The 26591-nt window shown below is 41.3% G+C and overlaps 1 protein-coding gene across 11 annotated transcripts in view; it reads left to right on the top strand.

The window, feature by feature from the left end:
* The window catches only part of CEP57L1 (centrosomal protein 57 like 1), a 44891-nt gene extending 18601 nt beyond the window's left edge, over window positions 1-26290 (top strand). For 9 of the 11 annotated variants that reach the window (XM_045011622.1, XM_045011625.1, XM_045011624.1 and 6 more), the window contains 9 exons: window positions 2181-2360; window positions 6676-6797; window positions 18235-18351; window positions 18660-18737; window positions 21332-21427; window positions 22366-22443; window positions 22562-22791; window positions 24365-24509; window positions 25793-26289. In XM_045011622.1, coding sequence (XP_044867557.1) covers window positions 2181-2360; window positions 6676-6797; window positions 18235-18351; window positions 18660-18737; window positions 21332-21427; window positions 22366-22443; window positions 22562-22791; window positions 24365-24509; window positions 25793-26014 — 1268 coding nt within the window. In that variant the 3' untranslated portion in view covers window positions 26015-26289. Of the gene's footprint in view, window positions 1-2180; window positions 2361-6675; window positions 6798-18234; window positions 18352-18659; window positions 18738-21331; window positions 21428-22007; window positions 22010-22365; window positions 22444-22561; window positions 22792-24364; window positions 24510-25792 lie in introns of those variants that run through there. The other 2 variants (XM_045011623.1, XR_006578442.1) reach the window with 2 other exon arrangements.
* The last annotated feature ends 301 nt before the right edge of the window (window positions 26291-26591 follow it).

Consider the following 26591-nt stretch of genomic DNA (forward strand, 5'->3'; position numbering starts at 1 on the left):
AGGTGGCTTTTTACCACATTTCTGCCTTCCAACCCTTGATCTTGAGGACAGTATTGCTCCAAGTTTAAGGCCCCTGTATATTAGGGGCAGGGCCGGCTTCAGCCTTTTTGCCACCCCAAGCGGCGAAGTGAAGAGAAAAGGGGAAGGAGGGAAAGATAAAGCTGATCGGTGGCACTTTGGTGGCAGCTCAAAGAGGAAGAGAGGGACTGAGGGACCTGCCGCCAAATTCCCGCCGAAGACCCGGACGTGCCGCCCCTTTCCATTGGCCGCCCCAAGCACCTGCTTCCTTGGCTGGTGCCTGGAGCCAGCCCTGATTAGGGGCCATTGTGCCAGCTGGGGGTCACTGCAACATGATCCAGCCAACCACTGTGCTCTGAGGAAAATGGGGGTAGCTGGCAGGGAGAGGGGGGACATTATTTCCCCCTCACCAAGAGAATCCTCTGTTTGTGTATGGGAAACCTTAAGGTGGGATTGGCAACCTTTCAGAAGTGGTGTGCCGAGTCTTCATTTATTCACTGTAATTTAAGGTTTCGCGTGCCAGTCATACATTTTAACATTTTTATAAGGTCTCTTTCTATAAGTCTATAATATATAACTACACTATAATTGTATGTAAAGTAAATAAAGTTTAAAAAATGTTTAAGAAGTTTCATTTTAAAATTAAATTAAAATGCAGAGTCTCCTGGACTGGTGGCCAGGACCCGGGCAGTGTGAGTGCCACTGAAAATCAGCTTGAGTGCCGCCTTCGGCACATGTGCCATAGGTTGCCTACCCCTGCCTTAAGGCTTGTGTGTGCTATTGGAATGTCACAGAGTGCTTAGTTTGTGTCAGAATCTGGGCCTTTCACTGTAGGTGCATGACTATGGAGAGGCAATAGCATCTTCATAGTAAAAGCTGTAGCTGTGTTGATACTTCATCATAAACATTTGAAAGGACAGTTTTAACCACACATTATGTTAGGGAACAAATACTTTTTTGAAATGTAAAAATGGTTCCTCCTTGACATTTTTCCAAAGTGTCTAACTTTCCCTTCAATCTGTCCAAAACAATCACATGATGCCACAATAAGTGAATCCTAAATAGATGTTGAGGTTGACTCATCCAAGAAGCTTTTTTTCAAGGGCAAGAATGGCAGTTTCTTGAATGTTAAGCTATTGTTTGACAGTAGACGCAGTTCTCTGTCAATAAAGCAGATATTGGGGAGAAAAAAGGGCAACAGAGAATATCTGTTGGCACTCAAACTAGCTCAAACTGCCTTTCATAAGTGAGAGAAAAATCTAGGATCTGTTAAAATGTACTCCTCTTTCCTGCCATCCCTATGAAAATGCCCCTTCAACCAAGAAGGAATGTGCAGATTTTGAGATTGGGTAACTGAAGAGCAGAGCATAAATAAAGTGCAGAGGTTACACAGAAAATACAACTGAGCCAGAAACAACACTTAATTTCTAATCTCAATAGCAAACCTATGTTGTATCCAGCAGATCACTCTGCCTCTGATGCAAATCTCTGTATTTAGGCTAGTTGTAAAACTGGGCATACAATGCTTACCCCTTTCTGCAAAGTTCTCTGAAATCTAGAAATTAAAAAGTATTACTCACGCTTCTCCAGGAGGCATTGCAAGTTAGGCATTGGCTGTTTAACTTAGAGACCTGGGTTCTAGTCTTTAGTCTGATATTTAATTTGCTACAACTTGCTGGCACTCCTTACTAGCATTTGGAGTGAAGATGGCCATTCATGTATACACAGCACACTGTCACTTAGCTACATGCAAAATGCGTTTGTTTTATCAGGTGTACGTTGAATGTTCTAGGTCTCCGTAGGACACACTGTTAACTTTTCCAGTGGGTGCTGTGGCTCTTCTAATAATTTTGGTGATTTATTTATCACATGTACTTTTTTTTTTTAAATGGTCTTTTCTACTCCATTTAAAAAGAAAAATGGAGTATATGGCTTTAAAAACACATACACCACTTGGGGAAGCAAAATAATTGTTTCAAATATCATTAAGGTTGTTATGTAAAAAGCACACTGTCATTTAATAACCCTTATTGGTTTTTAAACATTTCTGTTTGTTTTTGGGAATCAATACAATTTTTTAATGGCTAACACTATAATGCAATGCAGTAGAACATTTTTTTTTTAAATCCACTATAAAGACTTAACTTGTAATTGTTCACCAGCTCTGATGTCAGCCCTTAAAACTCTTCAAGAAAAGATCCGTCGTCTAGAGTTGGAGAGGTCGCACGCTGAAGATAACCTGAGCTGCCTTTCCATTGAGGCTGCCCAGTATAAAAAGACCTTGCAGCATGAAACAAATGCGAAAGATATAGCACATGAGGAATTGATGCAACAGAAAAAAGGTCTCTCCAATGGTGATAAGTAGAGTTGCAGACGTGTCATACTTTTAAAATATCAGAGGGGTAGCCGTGTTAGTCTGGTTCTGTAGAAGCAGCAAAGAGTCCTGTGGCACCTTATAGACTAACAGACGTTTTGCAGCATGAGCTTTCGTGGGTGAATACGCACTTCTTCAGATGCAAGTTCTTCTTGCATCTGAAGAAGTGGGTATTCACCCACGAAAGCTCATGCTGCAAAACGTCTTTTAGTCTATAAGGTGCCACAGGACTCTTTGCTACTTTTAAAATAAAAAATCCTGGAGTGGTAATGATAAATTTAGTAAAAGTCATGGCTTTAGGAGAAAATGGTGTGTAATGTCATAGGTGTGTCATTTAAAATGTAGGAGAGGGATTTTACGGGGGTGGGGGTTGGGTCCTGACTGTGAGGGGAAAGAGGCCTTGGGGGTGGAAGTGTTGCGGAGTGAATCCACCCTGCACTCACCTCACAGCAATGGCTCCTGTCCCACAGGGCTAGCCCTGCTACAGACTGCAGGCAGGGTCCACATCCTGTGATGACCCTACCCCACCCTTCCTGACGCGGCTGGATTGCCTGTCCCAAACTGGGCTGTAGAAGCATAAGTGGTCTGGCCATGACCCAGGTGCCTCCCCTTCTCCCCACAGCTCCACAGCCTGTGAAACCCTGGACACAAAGAAAAGTCATGGTATTTATGATGACATCTTTACCTCTGTGACAAACCTGTCACTGTACTAATAATAGAAATAGTTAATACAGCTCTTAGTTCTCTCAACTGAAGGAGTACTCATGTTTGTTTTGACGAGCTGCTATTGAATACAGTCCTATCCAATCATCATAATTTGGCAATTTTTTTAATAAAAATTAATCAAATATTGCCTTACCAATTATAGAAGATTAGGGTTGGAAGAAACCTCAGGAGGTCATCTAGTCCAACCCCCTGCTCAAAGCAGGACCAACCCCAACTAAATCATCAAAGCCAGGGCTTTGTCGAGATGGGCCTTAAAAACCTCTAAGGATGGAGATTCCACCACTCCCTAGATAACCCATTCCAGTGCTTCACCACCCTCCTGGTGAAATAGTTTTCCTAATAGCCAACCTAGACCTCCTCCACTGCAATTTGAGACCATTGCTCCTGGTTCTGTCATCTGCCACCACTGAGAAAAGCCTAGCTCCATCCTCTTTGGAACCCCCTTCAGGTAGTTGAAGGCTGCTATCAAATCCCCCCTCACTCTTTTCTCTTCTGCAGACTAAATAATCCCAGTTCCCTCAGCCTATCCTCATAAGGCATGTGCCCTAGCCACCAATCATTTTTGTTGCGCTGCACTGGACTCTCTCTCCAATTTGTCCACATCCTTTCTGTAGTGTGGGGCCCAAAACTGGATGCAGTACTCCACATGTGGCCTCACTAGTGCTGAATAGAGGGGAATAATCACTTCCCTCGATCTGCTGGCAATGCTCCTACCAATGCAGACCAATATGCTGTTAGCCTTCTTGGCAACAAGGGAACACTGTTGAGTCATATCCAGCTTCTCGTCCATTGTAATCCCCAGGTCCTTTTCTGCAGAACTGCCACTTAGCCAGTCGGTCCCCAGCGTGTAGCAGTGCCTGGGATTCTTCTGTCCTGAGTGCAGGACTCTGCACTTGTCCTTGTTGAACCTCATCAGATTTCTTTTGTCCCAATCCTCCAATTTGTCTAGGTTACTCTGGACCCTCCCGCATATCTACCTCTCCCCCCAGCTCAGTGTCATCCGTGAACTTGCTGAGGGTGCAATCCATCCCATCCTCTAGATCATTAATGAAGATGTTGAACAAATCTGGCCCTAGCACTGACCCCTGGAGCACTCCACTTGATACCGGCTGCCAGCTAGACATCAAGCCATTGATCCCTACCCATTGAGCCTGACAATCTAGCCAGCTTTCTATCAACCTTGTAGTCCATTCATCCAATCCATACTTTTTTAACTTGCTGGCAAGAATACGGTGGGAAACCATATGAAAAGCTTTGCTAAAGTCAAAGTATATCACATCCACCGCTTTCCCCATATCCACAGAGACCGCTATCTCATCATAAAAGGCAATCAGGTTGATCAGGCATGACTTGCCCTTGGTGAATATAAGTTGACTGTTCCTGATCACCTTCCTTTCCTCTAAGTCCTTCAAAATAGATTCCTTGAGGACCTGCTCCATGATTTTTCCAGGGAATGAGGTGAGGCTGACGGGTCTGTAGTTCCCCAGATTCTCCTTCTTCCCTTTTTTGAACATGGATGCTATATTTGCCTTTTTCTAATCGTCCAGGACCTCCCCCAATCGCCATGAGATTCAAAGATAATGGCCAATGGCTCTGCAATCACATCAGCCAACTCCCTCAGCACCCTTGGATGCATTGCATCTGGTCCCATGGACTTGTGCATGCCCAGCTTTTCTAAATAGTCCTTAACCTGTTCTTTCGCCACTGAGGGCTGCTCACCTCCTCCCCATACTGTGCTGCCCAGTGCAGCAGTCTGGGAGCTGACCTTGTCTGTGAAGACCGAGGCAAAAAAAGCATCTGCGCTCTCCTTTCTTCTTTTTGTCAGGATCCTGAACTTGACCATCTGGTCACTCTGCCCAGGTTGCGACCCGCTTCTACTTCCCCTACCAATTCTTCCCTGTTTGTGAGCAGCAGGTCAAGAGGAGCATGCCCTCTAAATTAGTTCCTCCAGCACTTGCATCAGGATGTTGTCTCCAATACTCTTTAAAAACTTCCTGGATTGTCTATGCACTGCTGTATTGCTCTCCCAGAAGATGTCAGGGTAGTGATTGAAGTCCCCCATGAGAACCAGGGCCTGTGATCTGGAAACTTGTGCTAATGGTCTGAAGAAAGCCTCGTCAACCTCATCCTCTTGGTCTGGTCAATCGAGATACTTTTCAGCTTGGTGCTAAATAAACCGGCTTTAGGTACTGGATGTAGTTCTTTCTATGAGAAGTATAGCTATTTCACATGAGACCACGTGGGCTTCAGGCCCTCAAGACAGGGAGCCACCCCTCAATCAGTCTGCTTGCTGAGGTTGGCTGGATGAGATGTCCATTGGTGGCATTCCTAAAAGAACCAGGACGTCCCTACAGCTCAGAATGCAGTGCTACCTACATGCACTCCCAATCTTACAAAAGGTACGGAGGGGGCAGGAGGGAGCCATATTTGATTAGGTTTATACTGGTGTAAATGTTGAGTAACTCCTGTGAAGTTACTATTAACACAGATCAGGGTCTGGGTCTGGAAACCCATCCTGAGTCTTGCATATGTTAAAATAATCTCTGTTAATCCAGCCCAGCCGAAGGGTGGGTGTGTGTGTGTGTGTGTGTGTGTGTGCGCATACACACAGTGATGAGCTGCCAAAATATTAACAACCGGTTCCCTCCTCCTCACACCATGAGGGGGTCATGTCCCCCCCCCAGGGGACTCCTGCCCCATCCAACCCCCTGACTGCCCCTTGCCACCCCATCCAACCCCTTCTCTCATTCCTGATGGCACCCCGGGACCCCTACACCCCATCCAACCACCCCTTCTCTCTGTCCCCTGACTGTCCCTGGAATCCCTACCCCTAACTGCCCCCCCACCGCCCAATCCAACCCCTGCTCCTTTCTGACTACCCCCCCCGGACCCTTGCCCGCCGTTCAATCCCCCTGTTCCCTGCCCTCTGACATTAATCCACCCCCCCAACTCCCCTGCCCTCTTCCAACACCTCCCTGCTCCCTTACCGCGCTGCCTGGAGGTGGGGGCCCAGCTGGGCTGGGGCTGGGACCAGAGCCCCGCCGGACCCGGGGGCTGGGGCAGGAGCCCCGCCGTGCTGCCCGGCGAGGTCGCAGCTGGACCCGGGGGGCAGGAGCCCTCCTCCCGCTGGCGCCCCCAGCTCAAGCTCACCTGGTGGAAGCCTTCTCAGCCCTCCCAGGCTTCCCGTGCGAACAGCTGATTCGCAGGAAGCTGGGGAGGGGGAGGAGAAGCCGGAGGAGCTTCAGAAGAGGAGGCAGAGGCGGAGTGAGGTGAGCTGGGGCCAGGGGAAGGGTAGGGAGCTGCTAGAGCTTTTGTTAAATTTAAAAGCCCTTTTGGAACTAGTTGTCCCTCCAGGAACAACCGGTTCTAAACGGGCTTCTAAATTTAACAACCGGTTCTCGCGAACCGGTGCGAACCGGCTGCAGCTCACCACTGTGTATATATATATTAAAAAAAACAAAAACCTCAAAACTTCTAAATCTCCAAGACCATAGGGTGAGGGACAGGCTAAATGTTACTCAAAACTACTGTTTTACACTGTTTGTGTCTCTCCACAGATGTTAGTGTGCAGTTAAGTGCAGCACAATCCCGCTGCTCCCTACTGGAGAAACAGCTGGATTACATGAGGAAAATTGTTTTCAATGCAGAGCTAGAAAAGAATATGGTTCTAGAGCAACAGGTGAAGTATTTAGTATCATAAGTAAAACAATAAGAGCACAAAACTGTAGAAATGGTAAGATTGTACTTTCTGCATATCACATCTCCCCAGTTCTGCTCGGATTAGTAATGACCAAAAGTGATGATCATCTGACAGCTATTAAGAGAATTACACAGAATGACTTGCTGGTGGTGGAGTTTTTTTCATAGATTCTAGGACTGGAATGGACCTCGAGAGGTCATCCAGTCCAGTCTCCTGCCCTTATGGTTCCTAATAAGCTGTCATGTTCCTGTGTCAGGTGTGGCTTTTCCAGAGAAAATTCTGTAGCCAAGATACACACCAGATGTGTTCGTTATAAGACCTGTTAATGCTCTGGCAGGTATGGCTGAGGTTTGTTAAAATAAGGTATTTTATACACAGTGCCACCTGGTGGCTGAACAGTATAATACACTTTAGCATTCCATTATATCTCCCCTTGTGAGTTCTATATTTACACTATCACACTGTCTTTAAATTTCAGTATATATTGTTTTAAGTGTCTCTGAATCATACTCGTTTTCTAATTACACAACCCAAACTTGTAACAACTTGGTTATCTGGCTGTCCATTAGTTGCAATGACTGGTTTTGGTTGGTCTAGAGTCCTCATTGTCATCGTCATCTTGTTCTGCACCTGTTAGCTGTTCCTTCTGAGGAGCAAACTGTAGATGGCAATGGTTTTTGTTGAAGTCTCCACTGGCAGTCTTGATCACATATGATCTGGGTGCTGAATTCTTTTTCTTTATGACAACTGGAGTTATCCATCCTTTTTCTCTGTAAGAACAGCCATACAGGGTCAGACCAATGGTTCCTCTAGCCCAGTATTCTGTCTTCAGACATTGGCCAATGCCAGGTGCCCCAGAGAGAATGAACAGAACAGGTAATCAAGTGATCCATCCCCTGTTGCCCATTCCCAGTTTCTGGCAAACAGAGGCTAAGGACACCATCCTGGCTTATAGCCATTGATGACGTATCCTCCATGAACTTATCTAGTTCTTTTTTTAACCCTGTTATAGTCTTGGCCTTCAAAACATCCTCTGGCAAGGAGTTCCACAGGTTGACTGCGTTGTGTGGGGAAAAAATACTTCCTTCTGTTTATTTTAAACCTGCTGCCTATTGTCATTTGGTGACTCCCTAGTTCGTGTGTTATGAGAAGAAGTAAATAACACTTCCCTATTTATTTTCTCCACACTAGTCATGATTTTATAGACCTCTATCATATTCCCCCTTAGTCATCTATTTTCCAAGCTGAAAAGTCCCAGTCTTATTAGTCTCTCCTCATATGGAAGACATTCCATACCCCTAATCATTTTTGATGCCCTTTTCTGAATCTTTTCCAATTCTAATATATCTTTTTCGAGATGGGGCGACCACATCTGCACGTAGTATACAAGACATGGGCGTACCATGGATTTATGTAGAGGCTAGAGCTGGCAGCTCTCCAACGGACATAATTCAGTTATAAAAGTGTTCCTAGGCTCTCTTTGACATTGTATCCAATTTGACTGTTTTCATAACTAGCCACTTTGGAGATATTCTTTCCAAAACTTGGAACAGTAGGTCTGAGCTGTTTTTCCATTAGCAGTTGTGTTGGACCATATCCAGTAGCTGCTATTGGTGTTGATCTGTAACTCAGAAGAGCAAGAATTTCTTGGCTGTCTGTATACCTCTCTTGGCTTCTCCATTCATTTGCAAGTAATGTGGGCTGCTAGTAATATGCTCAAAATCATATTTCGTTCAGAATGACTTAAATGCTGTTGCAGGGAATTGTGGTCCATTGTCCATCACAAGTTTTTCTGGAGTGAGCAAAAGTGATAATACTGCAATATGTTATATCTTTCAAGTACGTTATTTCTATATACCTGAGAATATACCTCTGCTTCAATGGGTCACAACTGAGAATACCAAGTGCAGGACAAACTGCTGAGAAATAGGGCAGAAATACCCCAAAATTGGTGGTTATTCTTCCATAAGATATACCAAACCAGCAGCAAAAGTAAACTTCTGTCTCACCACACTAGCTAACAAGAAATCAGAACTGCAGCCTACTTAGGTATTCCAGTCTCTGTTTCAATTCCCAGACACTAGACTTAATGATGAGTGGTTATTTAAAATCAGTTTAATCAACCACAGGGTTCTACTGATCCCAAACTACCAGCCACGTACATAGATCAGTATATAACTTAGCTCTTACCCAATAATCACGTTGTTGCCAATCCTTTAGTACCTAATATTTAAAGGTTGGCTTATAAGAAGAAAAAAAAAGGTGAGAGTTAAAATTGGTTAAAGGAATCAAATGCATGCAATAATTGCAAAGTTATTGGATTAGGTTTGAAGCAGTGATGGCATAAACTGCTGGCTTGTTAAGTCTCTGGTTGCTTCCAAAAGATTGGAAGGTCCTCAGTCCCTTGATTAGAGTTCTCCCATTAGTAGACGTCCATAGTCCAGCGATTAGAGCAGGAAAGAGGCAAAATAGAGGGATTTCCAGGGCATTTTACGGTTTCTCCCATGTGGCGGGTCTGCTCTCAGTACAGCCAATGGAAAAGTTCAGGCATAAGACGGAGTTCAGTGTCACATGAACTGGTTACATGCCCTTGCGTGCTTTGATGAGTCATAGCAGGGGCCATTACCCACATCCACAGGAAAGTCCATCAGATGGGGATAAACTTCTTCCATGGCCCATTGTGCTTGTTGATAGGCCATCAACTTGAATAGTCCATTCACAATGTGCTGGCTAGACTGGATGTAAACTACTTTGTGGGTGTTAACAGGAGCAAACACATTTGAAATATAGGTATACAGTCAATATTCATATCTTCAAATATGAAAATGATACATGCATACAAATAGGATAATTGTATTCAGCAAACAATAACTTTTCCATTGACACCTTACGTGACATACTTTGCACAAGATTTGTTGCATTTGTATAACTGTGGTAGCAACAAAGATCTACATCAGGGGTCCCCAATGTGGCGCCTGCCGGGATGTCTAAGTGCGCCCGCGTACTGGCCAGTGGACGAGCATCTGTCGAAATGCCGCTGACAAGCAGCAGCATTCAGAGGCGTCGCCGCTGAAATGCTGCCGATTTTCGGCGGCATTTCAGCAGCGACATCTCTGGATGACGCTGCTTGTTGGTTGCAACGCCTATTGACGTTGCTGCTTGTTGGCAGCTTTTTGGCGGTGACGCCTATTGACGTTGCCGCTTGGCGGCATTTCAGCGGATGCTGGTCCGCTGCCACGGTCCTCCTTACCTCGTCGTCTGGGGCCCGCCAGACGAAAAAGGTTGGGGACCGCTCATCTACATAGTCCTATTTTAATCCTATAGCATCACAATAGACCATAGTGACCAGTTGTCCTCTGAATTTGCATAAATCTGCTGCTTGTCTCTTCTAAGGCCTCTCTGATAGGGGTGATGTTACTAAAGGTTCTTTGTATTGTGTTGGTCTGTTAGATCTGCAGTGTTCACATATCTTTGCTAATGCCTGGCCACGAAGCTGACTTTAATTAATCGTTAAACTTCACCAATGAAGGACATTAAGATTTCTCTTCTTCTTTCATTTGGAATTAATATGAAATGGCCTTTACTCATGACTTTATAGTCCATGCACCCCAAAGTAGTCCCATGTCACTTCCTTAGTGTTTGTTCTTTAGATACTTGGTCCAGGTGACCCTAAAGTAATTTAGAATTTGCTGAAGTTGCATGTCTGTTGAGGTTGCTTGTTGTAACTGATGTAGTGTGTTCTGACACTGGTCTGTATGCATCCACAGCTTTCACGTATGCCTTTACATTATCTTCCAGCTCATGAATAGTTGAGTGCAATGCTGGGCTCTGTGACAGAGTGTCTGCTACTACCAGATTTTTCCCAGGAACATATTTAGCAATTGGGTTAACCTTATCATGCCAGGCCTCTTCCATTGATGAGGGTTACAAGCAGTTTATGGTCTATTAGCATAAACAAATTCAATACACACAGATATCTGTTTAATAAAACTCATGCCCATACATTTGTCAGGCACTCCTTTTCAATCCGTGCATATCGTTTTTCTGTTTCAGTGAGAGTGTGAGAGCAAGATACAACTGGCTCTTCCACTCATGTTGTTGCAAAAATACACCTAGGCCACAGCTGCTTGCATCCTCACTGACCATTGTAGGTTTGTTCACATCGTAGTACTTGAGAACAGGAGCGACTGAGATAATTTCTTTTACCTTTTTGGAGGCAAAGTCTTGATTTGGCCACGATAGCTAAGGTGTGTTGGACTTCAATAGTTCATTCTGTGGTTTTGTCACTGTAGAAAGGTCTTGTAGGTATCGACTAAGGTAATTTACCATCCCCAGTATACGTCTCAGTTCTGGTGTGTTAGTTGGTGCATTGCTTGAATTGCTTTTGCTCTCTCAGGACTAGGAGTGATTCCAGTTTTGTTTGTCTATCCCAAAGCCCTCGATTTGGGATAAGTGATAAACACATTTTTCCCTTGTTTAGCTTCAGTCCAGGCTCACTGACTAGGCTTAGGACTTTTGTTGTATTCTTCCATTGAAGATCCATATAGGAGTTGTAGCTAACAGTTCTGCCATTTTCTTTGGAAAATTTCAAGTGTACTGGTAATACCAAAATGTAATCTTCACAAGCAAAAGCTCCCAAAGGGTGTGATAAATGTAGTCAGTTGGTCACTTTCTTGGACTAAAGGAATTTGCCAGTTTCTGCTCGAGGCATCGAGCTCAGAGGTTACTATAGCTCCTTTCACTTTGGGGAGGAAGTCATCTAGTGTTGGGAGGATATATTTTTCTCCCACAACTGCTTCATTAAGTCTTTTTTAAGATCCATGCAGACCCATATTTTTCAATTTTTCTTTATTACTTCTATCATTAGGGCATACCAGGCTGTTGGATCAGAGATCTTCTCAATGTGCTAATCCCTTCCATTCTCTTTAACTCAGTTTCCACTTTATGAAGTAATGGGATAGGAATCCTGTGAGATTCATGTACACTATATGGGTTAGCATTGTCTCTTAGGGTTATTTGTACCGGATCTCCTTGCACAAGTCTAATATTACCAAATATTCCACCAAGTTCTTCCACCTTACTAACTAGACCCATCATGGCTGCCACACTGCAGCTGAGAAAGTTGTTGGTCTGCGATTCTTTGATCACATATACACTCTGAATGCAAAGCTTTTGTCTCTATAAGTTGTTTCTGTGGTGAACTGGCCCATGCAGTTCAGAATACCTCCAGGGCTATTCAGAGTGGTGTCAGGTTACTTCAGCTGTGTGAGAGGTTGAAGGTGATTGTAAGTGCCTTCTGAGAGTATTGTGACCTTTGCTCCTGAGTCAATTTTCAAGTCAATAGTTTTGCCATGAGTATTCACTTTCACTCTCCAGGCAGGTTCTCTGTTGCCACGAGTTCTAGATCCCAGAAACAATGGCTCGTGATTGTCTGTCATATCAGTCAACTCCCTGACTTCTTTGGTGCGACAAACAGCTGCAAAATGATCATATTTCATGCATTTAGCATGTGCCTCTGGTTGGACATGCATAATCTCTTGGGATATGACTTTTTCCATACCTTGTGCATGCAGGTTTAGAATTTGTCCCTTTTAGCCTCGGGGATTTCTCTCTTCTTGCGTTGGGGGCTTTATGGTAATACTTTGAACATTCAAGTGTCTGTCTTATCGTTTCTAAGCTAGTTTCAGGGATTTCAAGTTGCTCCTACCTGATGTTCTGTTTGACTAGTTCAGACTGCTTTGCTTTCTGTATAGCTATGGTTAGGATTGTCTGTTTTTTCTATGTATCTGCTGTGAAAGATTTTTACAGACACTTCCCAACTTATGTAGGCGTTCCGTTCTGGAACACCTTGCGTAACTCAAATTTTGCGTAATTTCGAAACGTATACCCGACAATTACGTCTCCCCTCCCCCAAACAAAAAAACAACAAAAAAAAACCCACCCTCCTATTTCTAGCTTATGGAACTTTTTCTGTAAAGTGTGGATTTGCATAAGTTGGGTTTGCGTAACCTGGGAGGCATCTGTATCTCTTAACCCAATAATTTGTCTGATATTTTCATGTGGTTTTTTTTGTATTCCCAAAATCAGTTTTCAGCCAATGTATGCAGAGCTCTTATAAAACATTTCCCCTGGTTCTTGAATTTGGTGGTTGGGGGGAAAAAAAGCACATTTCTCTGGGGTATCAAACATAGCCAGAACCCTTTCATAGTCATCTTTGTGACTGTCTTCTGTAAAGTCAAAGGATATAAAGAGATGCTCTGACTGCTTCTCCATAGCCTAACCTAAAAGATCCTGCTATATCTCCAGTTTCCCAGTGGAGCTTTTTTGCAATTCAGAACTTTGTAATTCAGAATTCTTACTGTGTGTCCATTGTGGAGGTTTGTCAAAGCTGAAGTTTTCTGGGGCACTGAAGAGGGGTATGTTGATAAGATCCTGCAACCTTTATTGCTTTGTTCCTTCTGTTCTCTTCTGGCCTAGTTTACTTCTGACACCGTGGCATGTTCCTATATCAGATATGGACTGGCTACAGAGCTTGCATCTGTGCAAGGTACACACCAGTTGTGTTTGTTGTAAGATCCATTAATGCTCTGCCAGGTATGGCTGAGGCTAGTGTAAATAAGGTATTTTACACACACTGCCACGTAGTGGCTGAATTGTGTAATAGAGTTTAGCATTCCTTTACACAAGTTTGACATTTAGGAGGTGGGAGGCAGAAGGGAACATGCCAATTGAGACTTTTGTTGACAAGCACTTTGCTCATGCATTCTCAGGCCACTTTACAATGTGACCACTATTTTCCTATTCCTCCAGGTCCAGGCTGACTCTAGTAGTGATTACCTAGGTAATCATAGCTTATATCACCCAGATATTGAATACTTGCTGCCTCTAATATTTCAGTGCCCTAGACAATTGCCTCTTCCAACTGCATGGTTTAGTTGGTGGTGGTTCTGGCTGAGGTTCAGCAGCAGCTCAGCCCTAGGGAAGCTAGGCTTGTTGCTGCTTGCACGCTCTGTGGGCAAACTGACATAATGGCCATACTGGGTCAGACCAGTGGTCCATCTACCCCAGTACCCTGTGTTCAGACAGTGGTTGGTGCCAGATGCTTCAGAGAACAGAACAGGGCAATTACTGAGTGACCCATCCCCTGTTGTCCACGTCTGGCAGTTAGAGGTTTAGGACATCCAGAGCAAAGGTGTTCACCCTGGACCATCTTGGCTAATAGCCGTTGATAGACCTCGCCTCCATAAACTTAGCTAATTCTTTTTTGAACCCACTTGTAGTTTTGGCCTTCGCCACATCCCATGGCAATGAGTTTCCACAGGTTGACTGTGTGTTGTGTTGTGTGAAGAAGTACTTCCTTTTGTTTGTTTCAAACATGCTGCCTATTAATTTCATTGGCTGACTCCTGGTTCATGTGTTATGTGGAAGAGTAACTAACGCTTACTTTCTCCACACCTTTCATGATTTTGTAGGCCACTGTCATATCCCCCTTTAGTCATCTTTCTTCCAATGTGAAAAGTTGCAGTCTTTTTAAGCTCTCCTATGGAAGCTGTTCCATACGCCTAATAATTTTTGTTGCCTGTCTCTGTACCTTTTCCAGTTCTAATATACCTTTTTTGAGATGGGCTCGTCAGAACTGCATGCAGTATTCAAGGTGTAGTTGTACCATAGATTTATATAGCAGCGTTATATTATCTGTCTTATTCTATATCCCTTTCCTAATGGGTCCTAACATTGTTACCTTTTTTGACTGCTGCTGTACAGTGTACATCCTCCTGTATACTGTGCGGGTGTTTTCAGAGAACTAGCCACACTCACTCCAAGATCTTTCTTGAATGATAACAGCTAATTTAGATCTCATCATTTTGTATGTATGGTTGAGATTGTTTTCCAATGTGCATTACTTTGCATTTATCAACATTGAATTTCATCTGCCATTTTGTTGCTCAGTCACCCAGTTTAGTAAGATCTCTGTATAACTCTTCACAGTCTGCTTTGGATTTAACTATCTTGAGTAGTTTCATATCATTTGCAAATTTCGCTACCTCACTGTTTTTGTTTTACCCCCCTTTTCCAGATCTCTTATGAATATGTTGAATAATACTAGTCCCAGTACAGATCCTTGGGTGACACCTCTCTTTACCTCTCTCCATTCTGAAAACTGGCCATTTATTCCTACCCTTTGTTTCCTATCTTTTAACCAGTTGCTGGTCCATGAGAGGACCTTCCTCTTATCCCATGACTGCTTATTTTGCTTAAGAGCCTTTGGTGAGGGACCTCATCAAAGGCTTTCTGAAAGTCCATGTGTAGTCTATGCTCTGGATCACCTTTGTTCACATGTTTGTTTGACCCCCTCAAAGAATTCTAATAGACTGATTTGAGGCATGATTTCCCTTTACACAAGCCGTGTTGACTCTTGCCCAACAAATCGTGTTCATCTATGTGTCTGATAGTATAGAACAGAATTAATATAAGAATGGCCATACTGGATCAGACCAAAGGTCCATCCAGCCCAGTATCCTGTCTGCCTACAGTGGCCAATGCCAGGTGCCCCAGAGGGAATGAACCTAACAGGTAATGATCAAGTGATCTCTCTCTTTCCTGCCATCCATCTCCACCCTCTGACAAACAGAGGCTAGGGAAACCATTCCTTACCCATCCTGGCTAACAGCCATTAATGGACTTAACCTCCATGAATTCATCTAGTTCTCTTTTAAACCCTGTTATAGTCCTAGCCTTCACAACCTCCTCAGGTAAGGAGTTTCACAGGTTGACTGAGCTGTGTGAAGAAGAACTTCCTTTTATTTGTTTTAAAGCTGCTGCTTTAAAACAAATTTGGTGGCCCCTAGTTCTTATATTATGGGACCAAATAAATAACTTTTCCTTATTCACTTTCTCCACACCACTCATGATTTTATATACCTCTATCATATCCCCCCTTAGTCTCCTCTTTTCCAAGATGAAAAGTCCTAGCCTTTTTAATCTCTCCTCATATGGGACCCGTTCCAACCCCCTAATCATTTTAGTTGTCCTTCTCATCTCAAAAAAGATATACTAGCATTAGAAAAGTTACAGAGGAGACCACATCTGTACGCAGTATTCAAGATGTGAGTGTACCATGGATTTATAAAAGGGCAATAAGATATTCTCCATCTTATTCTCTCTCCCCTTTTTTAATGATTTGTAACATCCTGTTTGCTTTCTTGACTGCCGCTGTACACTGCATGGATGTCTTCAGAGAATTATCAACGATGACCCCAAGATCTCTTTCCTGATTAGTTGTAGCTAAATTAGCCCCCATCATATTGTATGTATAGTTGGGGTTATTTTTTCCAATGTGCATTACTTTACATTTATCCACATTAAATTTCATTTGCCATTTTGTTGCCCAGTCACTTAGTTTTGTGAGATCTTTTTGAAGTTCTTCACAGTCTGCTTTGGTCTTAACTATCTTGACTATCTTAACTATAGTTTCAACCAACTTGCCTGGTCCTGAAATTAGGCGTACCATCTTGTAATTGCCAGGATCACCTTTAAAACCTTTTTTAAAAATTTGGTGTGAAATTAACTATCCTCTAGCCATCTGTTATAGCAGATGATTTAAGGGATAGGTTACATAGCACAGTTAGCAGTTCTGCAATTTCATATTTGAGTTCATTCAGAACTTTTGAGTGAATACCATCTGGTTCTGGTTACTTATTACTGTTTGTTTAATCAATCTATTCCAAAAACACCTCAATCTGGGTCAGTTCCTCAGATTTGTCACCTAAAAAGAATGGCTAAGGAGTGAGAAAATCACTCCTATCCTCTGCAGTGAAGACTGATGCAAAGAATTCATTAAGCTTCTCCTCAACGGTCTTGTCTTCCCTGAGTGCTCCTTTAGCACCTTGATCGTTCAGTGGCCCTATTGTTTGATTGTTTGGCAGGCTTCTGATGTACATAAAAAAATTTGCTGTTAGTTTTTGAGTCTCCTGCTAGTTGCTCTTCAAATTCTTTTTTGGCCTGCCTAATTATACTTTTACATTTGCCTTGCCAGAGTTTATGCTCTTTTCTATTTTCCTCAGTAGGATTTAACTTCCAAATTTTAAAGGATGCCTTTTTGCCTCTAACTGCTACTTTTACTCTGTTTAGCCACAGTGGCATTTTTTGGTCCTCTTACTATGTTCTTTAATTTGGGATATACATGTAATTTGAACTTTTATTATGGTGTTTTTAATGAGTTTCCATGCAGCTTGCAGGCATTTCATTCTTGTGACTGTATCTTTTAATTTCTGTTTAACTAGCTTCTTCATTTTTGTGTAGTTCCCCTTTATGAAATGCTACCATGGTGAGCTTCTTTGGTATTCTTCCCTTCCACAAAAATGTTAAATTTAATTATATTATGATCACTATTACTGAGCAGTTCAACTATATTCACCTCTTGGACCAGATCCTGTACTCCACTTAGGACTAAATCAAGAATTTCCTCTCCCCTTGGTGGGTTCCTGGGCTAGCTGCTACCAGAAACAGTCATTAATGTATCAGAGAGGTAGCCGTGTTAGTCTGTAAAAGCAGCAAAGAATCCTGTGGCACCTTATAGACTAACAGACGTTTTGCAGCATGAGCTTTCGTGGGTGAATGCCCACTTCGTCGGATGCAAGAGTCATTAATGGTGTCTAGAAAATTTATCTCTGCATCCTGTCCTGAGGTGAAAGGTACCCAGTCAATAGGGGGATAGTTGAAATCTCCCATTATTATTGACTTTTCTATTCTTATAGTCTCTCTAATCTCCCTGAGCATTTCAATATCACCATCCTAGTCAGATGGTCAGTAATATATTCCTACTGGTATTCTCTTATTATTCAAGCATGGAGTTTCTCTCCATAGAGATTCTATGGTACAGTTTAATTCATTTAAGATTTTTACTATATTTGACTCTATGCTTTCTTTCACATACAGTGCCACTCCCCCACCAGCATGACCTACTCTGTATATACCTACAAAGTACATACCCTGGTATTTTGGTGTTCCATTGATTGTCATTGTTCCACTAGTCTTCTCTGATGCCTATTATATCAATATCCTCATTAATTACCAGGCACTCAGTTCACCCATCTTAGTCTTGAGACTTCTAGCATTTGTATACAAGCACTTACAAAATTTGTCAGTTTTTAGTTGTTTGCAATTATGTGATGTAATTGAATTGGGACTCTTTTTTTCATTTGACTGTTTCTCTTCAGTTCCTACATGTACTTTATCGACTTCTGACAGTGGTGGAAACTGAACCCTGCTTTGTCTGTCTGGCATTTTTCATAGCACTGAACTTAATACTTAAAATTGTAAACTATTTAAACAAAGTTCACGGTGGTGAGAGATTTCTTGGTGTGTCAAACTATTTTATCAGCTGTCAAATTCAACTTTTGCTTATTCTTTCCAGATTCCGCTTCAAAAGGAAAAAGATCAGAATCATATGGAGCTCCATGCAAAACTTGAAAAGCTTGAAGTCCTAGAAAAAGAGTGCTTCAGACTTAGCACTACACAGAGAACTGCAGAAGTAAGCAAGCATAACATGACCATGTGCGGTTACAGTTCATTTCAAATTTCTTTGTGCCATGGTTGCCAATTGTGCTAAAATACACAGACCATTTATCAACTGTAGCTCAGCAGAGGAGTATAAGATCTCAACATTCACTTTGCCTTCTACCTCAGACTTCATTTCCTATAAATCTGAGCAATTTAAGCCTGCTTTTCGAGATTCTTTCAATCTTGTTATAGTCAATTACTAAATTGTAAGGTACTTGCCAATTCTGATTCACTGGGCCAGCCTTAAATGTGACTAACCATACTTGTGTTCTGTTTCAGGACAAGATCAAACAATTGGAGGAAAAGCTTCGTGAAGAAGAGCATCAGCGTAAGTTAATACAAGACAAAGCTGCTCAGGTAGGATAACCAAATTACTTGATTTATCGCTGAGGAAATACTGTCGCTATTCAAGACACTTTTTATAACCTGTTTATTAGCTGGGGAAAATTCTGTAACGCTAACATGATAACCTCTCTAAGCAAAGCTTATTTTGAGTTTATATTTTTATGAATATTTGGCTTCTTCTAGAACATCAGCTCCATAGGTAAGACTGAGTTGTGTTTTGCACTTAAAGCAGGGATTTAAACCTTTTTTTTTTAAATGCATGAAGAATACAGCACATTCTCCTCAAAATTAGAGTACATTCTCATTGAATAAACAATGAATTTTCTGAGAATTTATAAGAAGTTAGTTTAATTATAAAATGGGTCAATTAAGCAACTTAGCATCCTAAGTTAAACTTTTAGTCCTGAACTATCTTAATGGAGTAACACAGAGACTTTCAACTTTCCATATGGTAAAACTCACTGAAATCCTATACATTTGTCTACACTTAGAGACCTTTTTCTTTGCAAGATTCATTTTTTCACTATTAAAAAATTTCTTCATCAGAGTCTGAAAAATAAATGATCTTCTGTAGAGAATTCTGTGAAGAACTGCTTTTGCTGCCAGGGCCACCATCTTCCCTGAGTGCAGCTTGATTTTACTCACACTAGGAACACTGAGAGACAGTAGCCATTTTAAAAGAGGGCATGTTAGCTATGGGCCATCATAGCTTCACTCTCATTAAGAACTATACTAGGTAGCAGCCGTTTTGAAAGAAGGCAGTTCTTTTGGGAATTTACTGTAGAAGAATACTTACTCTTCAGCTCTTGTGTTGCAAGGACCTAACAATTACAGAAATGTAGATCTGGAAGGGACCTCAAGAGGTCATCTAGTCCAGCCCCCTGTGCTGAAATAGGACCAAGTACACCTAGACCATCCCTGTCAGGTGTTTGTCCAACCTCCCTTGAAAGCCTATTCTAGAACTTAACTACCCGTATAGTTATAAAGGTTTTTCCTAATATCTAATCCATATCTTCCTTGCTCCAGATTACGCCCATTACATTTTATCCTACTTTCAGTGGACAACACATAACAAATGATCACTGTCCTCTTTATAACACCCCTTAACAGATTTGAAGGCTGTTATCTGGTCCTACCTCAGTCATCTTATCTGAAGACTAAACATGTTCACTTTTTTTAACCTCTCCACATAAATCAGGTTTTCTAAACTTTTTTTTGTCATTTTTGTTGCTCTCCTCTAGACACTCTCCAGTTTATCTACGTCTTCCCTAAAGTGTGGCACTCAGAATTGGACACAGTACTCCAGCTGAGGCGTCACCAGTGCTAAACAGAGCAGGACAGTTACCTCCCATGTTTTATATATAATACAGTGTTTTACAATAAGAGAAGCTAGCTCCTTACCCATTTTCACCATTGCAGTCACCTCCTGCAGCAGTTCCAACACAACCTCACTGGCTTCCATCAGTCAGGAACTGTAGAATTACCCCAACACCTCCAGAACTTAGCTGAATGCCACAGCCCAAAACACAATCCTCTGGGTCTCTCCCTTAACTGGTTTTGCCACCACATAAGCAGAGAGCCAGCTGTGCATGTCTGACTTTATCAAAAAATACATAATACAGAGCTTGCCGAGAGCAATTAATTTGTCTAAAGTGCCACTGCAGAGAGACTCCATCAGTGCAAGAAAGGACTCTGGTGCACCAGTGTGATCACTATGCTGACTACTAGTCAGATTTTACCAGAATCCAGGAACTATCAGAGTTGGTTCTGGGGTGGGAAACCTTCTCTGTTACAGGTCAGGTGCCATGACTTCTCTTGATTCACGCTCAGTGAAGTATCTGGCTGGGGTAGTTTGAGCTGATGATAGTTCTACCACATCTTTTAGCCAGGTTTGTTTATATGTGCAAACAGAGTCCTCATCCTTTTAAGGGATGAATGTTAACTGCCTTATTACGATTTCAATGGTATTCACCCACAAAAGCTCATGCTCCAATACATCTGTTAGTCTTTAAGGTGCCACAGGACTCTTTGTTGCTTTTTACAGATCCAGGCTACCCCTCTGATACTTGCCTTATTACATTAATCTTTTGTATAGACAACAGTAATTGTAAAGTAATCCCTAGAAAAAACCCTGGCTTGGACAATGGGACTGATGCTAAATATTGCATAATAGGTGATGGATCACTCGATTGCCCTATTCTGTTTGTTTTGAAGCATCTGACTCCAGCCACTGTTGGAAGACAGGACACTGGTCTAGATGGCCCATTGGTGACCCAATATGTCTGTTCCTATGTTGTCCAAACCTCTTCCTGCTTTAAATGGCCATATCCTCAGCTCGCTACAGCATTAGTTGTGGTAGTCCAAGAGATACAGTTGCTGTACTTGGGTTTGGAAATTGCAACGCTGCCTTGGAGATTGCTAGGTATATGTGATACCATGACATGCTGTATCATATTCCGTCTCCATATCCCCTTTTATAATCCTCATGCCTCCCAGAGATTTCAGTGAGTAATGCATCTAATTGAATCTTCGACACGTGAAAGAGAGAATTAATCTGTGCTATTTAAAAACTTTTGATATTAAATACTTTTTTCTCATTACTATAGCTTCAAACTGGACTTGAGATCAATAGAATTTTAACGTCGTCAGTGTCCTCTCAAAATGAACCAACAAAGAAAAGCCGGAAAAAGAAAACTGCAAAAGTAATATGCAAGTTTGTCATTTGCAGAGTGATAATGTCTCTAACATGCCTCTCTTCTTTTTGTAGCATCTCATTCATGGAGTGATAGGGATGCTACTGGAAAAGTGGTGGTGGGTGGAGTTCTGTTGGCTCTCTGTACTCTGTCATTTACTCTGGAAATATAACATGCTGTTTTCCCCTCTCTTTAGATAACTAAAATATGTTTAGTGTGGTAATGCCTAGTTTTAAAATAGAAAACTTGCCTACTCCAGCATAACCTTAAACTATGCAAGGCCATTTCACTGGCCTGTGTTTATGGTCCCTTAGTTGATTTTTGAATTTACTTTCAAGACCACTTGAACTAGGATTTTTTTGAGATGCTATAGCAAGTGTCATACTGAAGTCAAGATGAACTTCACCCACTGCATTCTTTTCATCCACAGGCATTACAGGTCTGCTAAAATGACATGACTTGTAAAACTGAGTCTGTTAAATGCCACATAGGTGGTGCTAAATTTCTCTAATCGTAATCTACTACTGAATTGTCAGATTAACTGTGTACTAGATCTCAGTCTTATTGGAAATTCTTCTGTATTTGGGAGAAGTAGGAAAACTTTAATACCCATTAAAGGAGATGAATCGAGACTGCATATTTCACTGGCTATTATGGAGCATTGCTTTTGTATGGAATGATTTGTTGCTGAAGTGTAGCTCAGACTTGTTCTCACTGGTGGGGGGGAAGGCTTGTTGACAAAATATTTGGGTTATGCTCTTCTTTATTATTTGTATTGTGGTAGCACTTAGAAGCCAAAGTCCTGGAGCAGGACCTCATTGTGCTAGACACTGCACAAACATGGAACAAAAACAGCCCTTGCTTCAAAGAGTTTACAGTCTAATTTGAAAGAATAATTTTAAGGTTGTGCTGTTAGGCAAACATGTCTTCTGTCTACTGTCTGTCAGAAAAAATCTGCTCTGAAGAAAGTACATCCTCCACAATTTTGCCTAAAGGCTGGGATGCTGCCTTTTGTGGCTGGGAAGGTGAGCCCGATTAGATTTTCATTTAAACGTGTGTCCACGTTCTTTTTAAATGAACATTCTTCCATTGATTCCCTTCGTTATAGCTGCTTACAGAAGTTTCCTTTTCTCCTTTCTCAAGTCTGCCAGCTCCAGCCATTCTGTTAGTGCAAACGTACAAAGTGTCTTACATATGATGAAGCATCGTAGTCCATGTGTCTTGTCACGGTGTGTAGAAGCAGATGAACACAGGATTTCTAGACGAACTATTGCTTGCAAATCTGCATCCTCTTGTTCCACATCATCTTCTGTCACTGAAAATCTATCTGACCTTTTGCTGGCGATACAAGATGAGCTAGGCCAAATGAGCTTGTAAGTATGTATCTGTGTATTCTCTCCCAAAGGATAAAAAGACTGTGATGCTCTCAGTAAAAATAGCTGCAAGCTGCAGCCATGTGAGGGCTATTTGGAGATTGTACTCGACTATGTTTGGATCTAAAAATATTTGGGGAGTGGGGTTTGGGTGGATCTTGCAGATAGCCCTTGCATTTAAACAGTCTCATGAGCAGATAGTGGAGGTTCTTTTGTACCTTTGGGGCTTTTTTTTTTTTTTAATACTGCACTTATGATTATTAGTTCATCAGGCTATCTAAAATAAGGCCTGAAGAATATCCTTATTCTCAAAGCGACACAGCAAAATGGTAGGTTTCCTTTTGGAGAAACCTTTTATCAGATACCTAGAAGAGTAAACCATATTGCTGTAGGGGTGTTGCCAGCTTTGACCTTATTGTAACTGACAAGAGGCCTGAGATGAAAGGGCCATTAGTTCGGCAAGGACAACTGCATGGGTTGGAGACTAGATGTTCTGCTGGTGTCCATCTAATCCTTGTAAATAGTATATGTGTTTTGAATCAACATAGCATTTTAAAATTCCTGTCTTAGAAATCATGCTGAAATAGTTGTTGGTCCTCATTTCAGGACATTTGGAATTGATTAATCTAAGCTGTTTGCAGAATCTCTTCTTCACAAAGCTCTAGCTATAACTTCCTTATTAGTTGTGTGCCAATCAGAGAAAATATTTGTTTTAGAATAGCAATTTAAGCTGGAGGAATTTATGAAGAGAAGAAATAATTATTCATTTTCAGTTGTGCTCACTTTGTGCTAGGCATTGTATTCAAATATAAAAGAAGGCATGGCCCTTTGCCACAAAGAGCTTGTTGATCAATAACGTCTAACTGGGAAATGTTCTTATCCTTTGTAATTAATATATAGCTTTATTCCATGCATTAGGGAGCTCTAAACTAGTTTATCTCATTAGTTTGTAGAGTGAAATGTTTGGAACAGTAATTGCCAGTAGCAACAAACCATGCAGTTAATTTTTCCCAGTAGAATTCTTAATTTTACTTGATTAATTTGACAAAAGCACTATAACTTTCATTAGTGGTTGTAAAACAAGTTTTTCTGAATTATGTTAAGCGCTCTTACTCTGAGAGGCAATCTAGATAGGGGTTGGAAGACTGTGTGTATGTGTGTCCGTCCTGCTATTTACTTTTAGTAGGCTCTTTAATCTTTCACATTCCAAATTCCCATTGTGCATGATGCTGCAGTACCAGCACACTCGGGTGCTTGTTTCTTCAGTCTTATGAGATAAATGGTTGTGATGTAACAAAATGAGTACACTAGCTGCAGGCTCAGAGTAGAAGGAAAATTAAGTAATGAGAACATTTGAATGTTTGGGTAATTTTTGTATTTTATGTGTGTGTGTGTGTATATATATATTTAGTATAAAAAGTATTAGTTGTATGTCATGGTGATTAACATGCTTTCTTTCTCTAGTGAGGAGACCTTCTGGAGTTGAAACTTGTGCAATGTTACAGAAGTACATGTAAGAAGAATGTTGTTTAAATATATCAATACTATTGTCAAATATCTTTGTCTCTAACAGTGAGCATCAAGAACTCTTGAAGCAGATACAAGAAACTCAAAACTGTGAAGTTCGTGAAGACCTAGAACGTGAATTGGATTGTCTTGTAAAGCAAATGGAAATTAAAGGGGAACAGATATCAAAGTTGAAAAAACACCAAGCTAGTGTAAGGAAATAATTTTTAAAGAGTTTACTTAGGAGCAAACTATTGGAATATGATGAAAATAATTATTCATGCTGTTGCCAGAGAGAGCCTATATTTAGAATGTACAGTCCCATTGGGATTCCAAGACACACAGGTTCAACAAGAAACTTATTTGAATTATGTGTCAGATTCAAACACTCATCCCTGTCTCTATTTAGAAAGCAATGATGGCTTGAATTCATTTTAGAGTTTTTTAGCTTTAGAAATAGTTCAAACCTAAATCCACATAATGAACACTTCAAAATATGTCCAGAACTTTCTCATATACCCTAATTTTGTCTTCATGTACCCTGAAACCTGCACTGCAAGTCAAGACACATACATACATACATATTGGTTGACATTCAAAAGCATTCATAGTAATATCAACCTCATGATTGATATTTATTCTTACAAAGAGCTTAGTGAGGTGCTGAGGCTTTAGGTAAATATTTTGATACAGTGGCTGATACTGAACATCTGGAATGAAGCTAAAGTGGAAAACATTGCCATAAGTAGGATATTATAACTGATGAGGGCTGGTCTACATTGAAAAGTTATATCTGCATAGCAATGCCTCTCAGGCATATGAAAAATCCACACCTCCTGAGAGATGTAGCTACACTGACTTAACTCCTAGCTACCACCTCTCAGGGAGGTGCATTACCTACATCAGTGGGAGAACCCCTCCAATCACTGTAGTAAGTGTCTACACTGAAGCCCTGCAACAGTGCAGCTACAGTGCTGCAGCTGTGCCTGTGTAAATAACGTAACTGGAGTTGATGTACCTTAGTTCGAGTTATAGTGGGGGGGGGGGGTCGATGAGAGAAACTCTTCCGTCAACTTAATTTACTCTTCTCGTCAGGGGTAGAGTACAGGAGTTGTCTGGAGAGCTATCTGCTGTCAGTTTGGTGGGTCTTCACTAGACCTGCTTAATCAACTGCCGGTGGATCAATCTCAGAGCATCGATACCCTCTATAGTGTAGACATAGCCTTAGATAACAGAGACTCTGTCTGTCTCTCTCTCATGCTAACATTTACATTTTGAATTTTACAAAAAGACTATCTTTTTATATTATCTTATTTACATTTTCAAAGTAAAGTTCTTATGCTTGCTACTTCTGTAGAAATAAACCTGGTAAGCTAAACTCTTTTTTTCATTTATAGTTGATGTTTGAGACTGTGTGGCTCTTAAGTGGTGCCTGGGTCTCTAGCCAATATCCTTTCTGAGCATTAAAACTTTTATGCATAATCTTCACTTTTAGGTCCACAAATTAAAGCAAAAAACTCAGAAATTGAAGAGACAGTCAGCTGTCCTACCAAAATCTGATGACCTAAAAGGAACAAGAGAGATTCCAGTTACTCCAAGCAGAAGTGCATCAAAAAACTGTCCTGTGCAGAAAAGCAAAAGCTCTCTTCAGCTGTTAAAAAATGTGCAGAAACTTCAATCAACACTGAAAAAAGATGATATCATGTGGGAACAATAGTTTTACATTTTATCATATAGGTAGTGCCTCTTACTAATATGCCAAAAAAAAAGTGTCTGACACTTCATAGGTTTGGATTTAACAAATATTAGACTGAATTAAAAGTTTTAATATTTCATTTATGCCATGTCTATATTTGCTAGCCTAATAGTAAATTTCAGTTGAAACTTAGGTTTGGGTTGAACAAACTCACTTTCCCTGTAGATAAACGTATTTGTAATAAAATCTGTTTTAACTGTTTCATGAGGTGTCCCAATTTCTTTTAACTTACAAAATAAAACTATCTTTGAAATATATAAGAAATGCAATCTGTTTCTTTTACCCACTTTCCTCCTCATCGACATGCATGCACACACTTTGAAATTTAATTTATTTCATTAGAGGAGAAAGGGAAAACTTAATGTAGGACAAAACTCAGGACTATCACATTTCCTCCGTGCTGAAAGGAGATAGTTGAAGCCTGCTTCTGTAGTCCTAACAGGGCCAAAATTCCCAGTGGAGTCCGTGGGAGTCTTCCTTTTGTGAGGACTGAATATTTGGGTTCTTACAATTAATGCAGACAAGTGCAATGTCTGTG

The sequence above is a fragment of the Mauremys mutica genome, chromosome 3 (genome assembly GCF_020497125.1).
Source record: "Mauremys mutica isolate MM-2020 ecotype Southern chromosome 3, ASM2049712v1, whole genome shotgun sequence".
Lineage (NCBI taxonomy): Eukaryota > Metazoa > Chordata > Testudines > Geoemydidae > Mauremys > Mauremys mutica.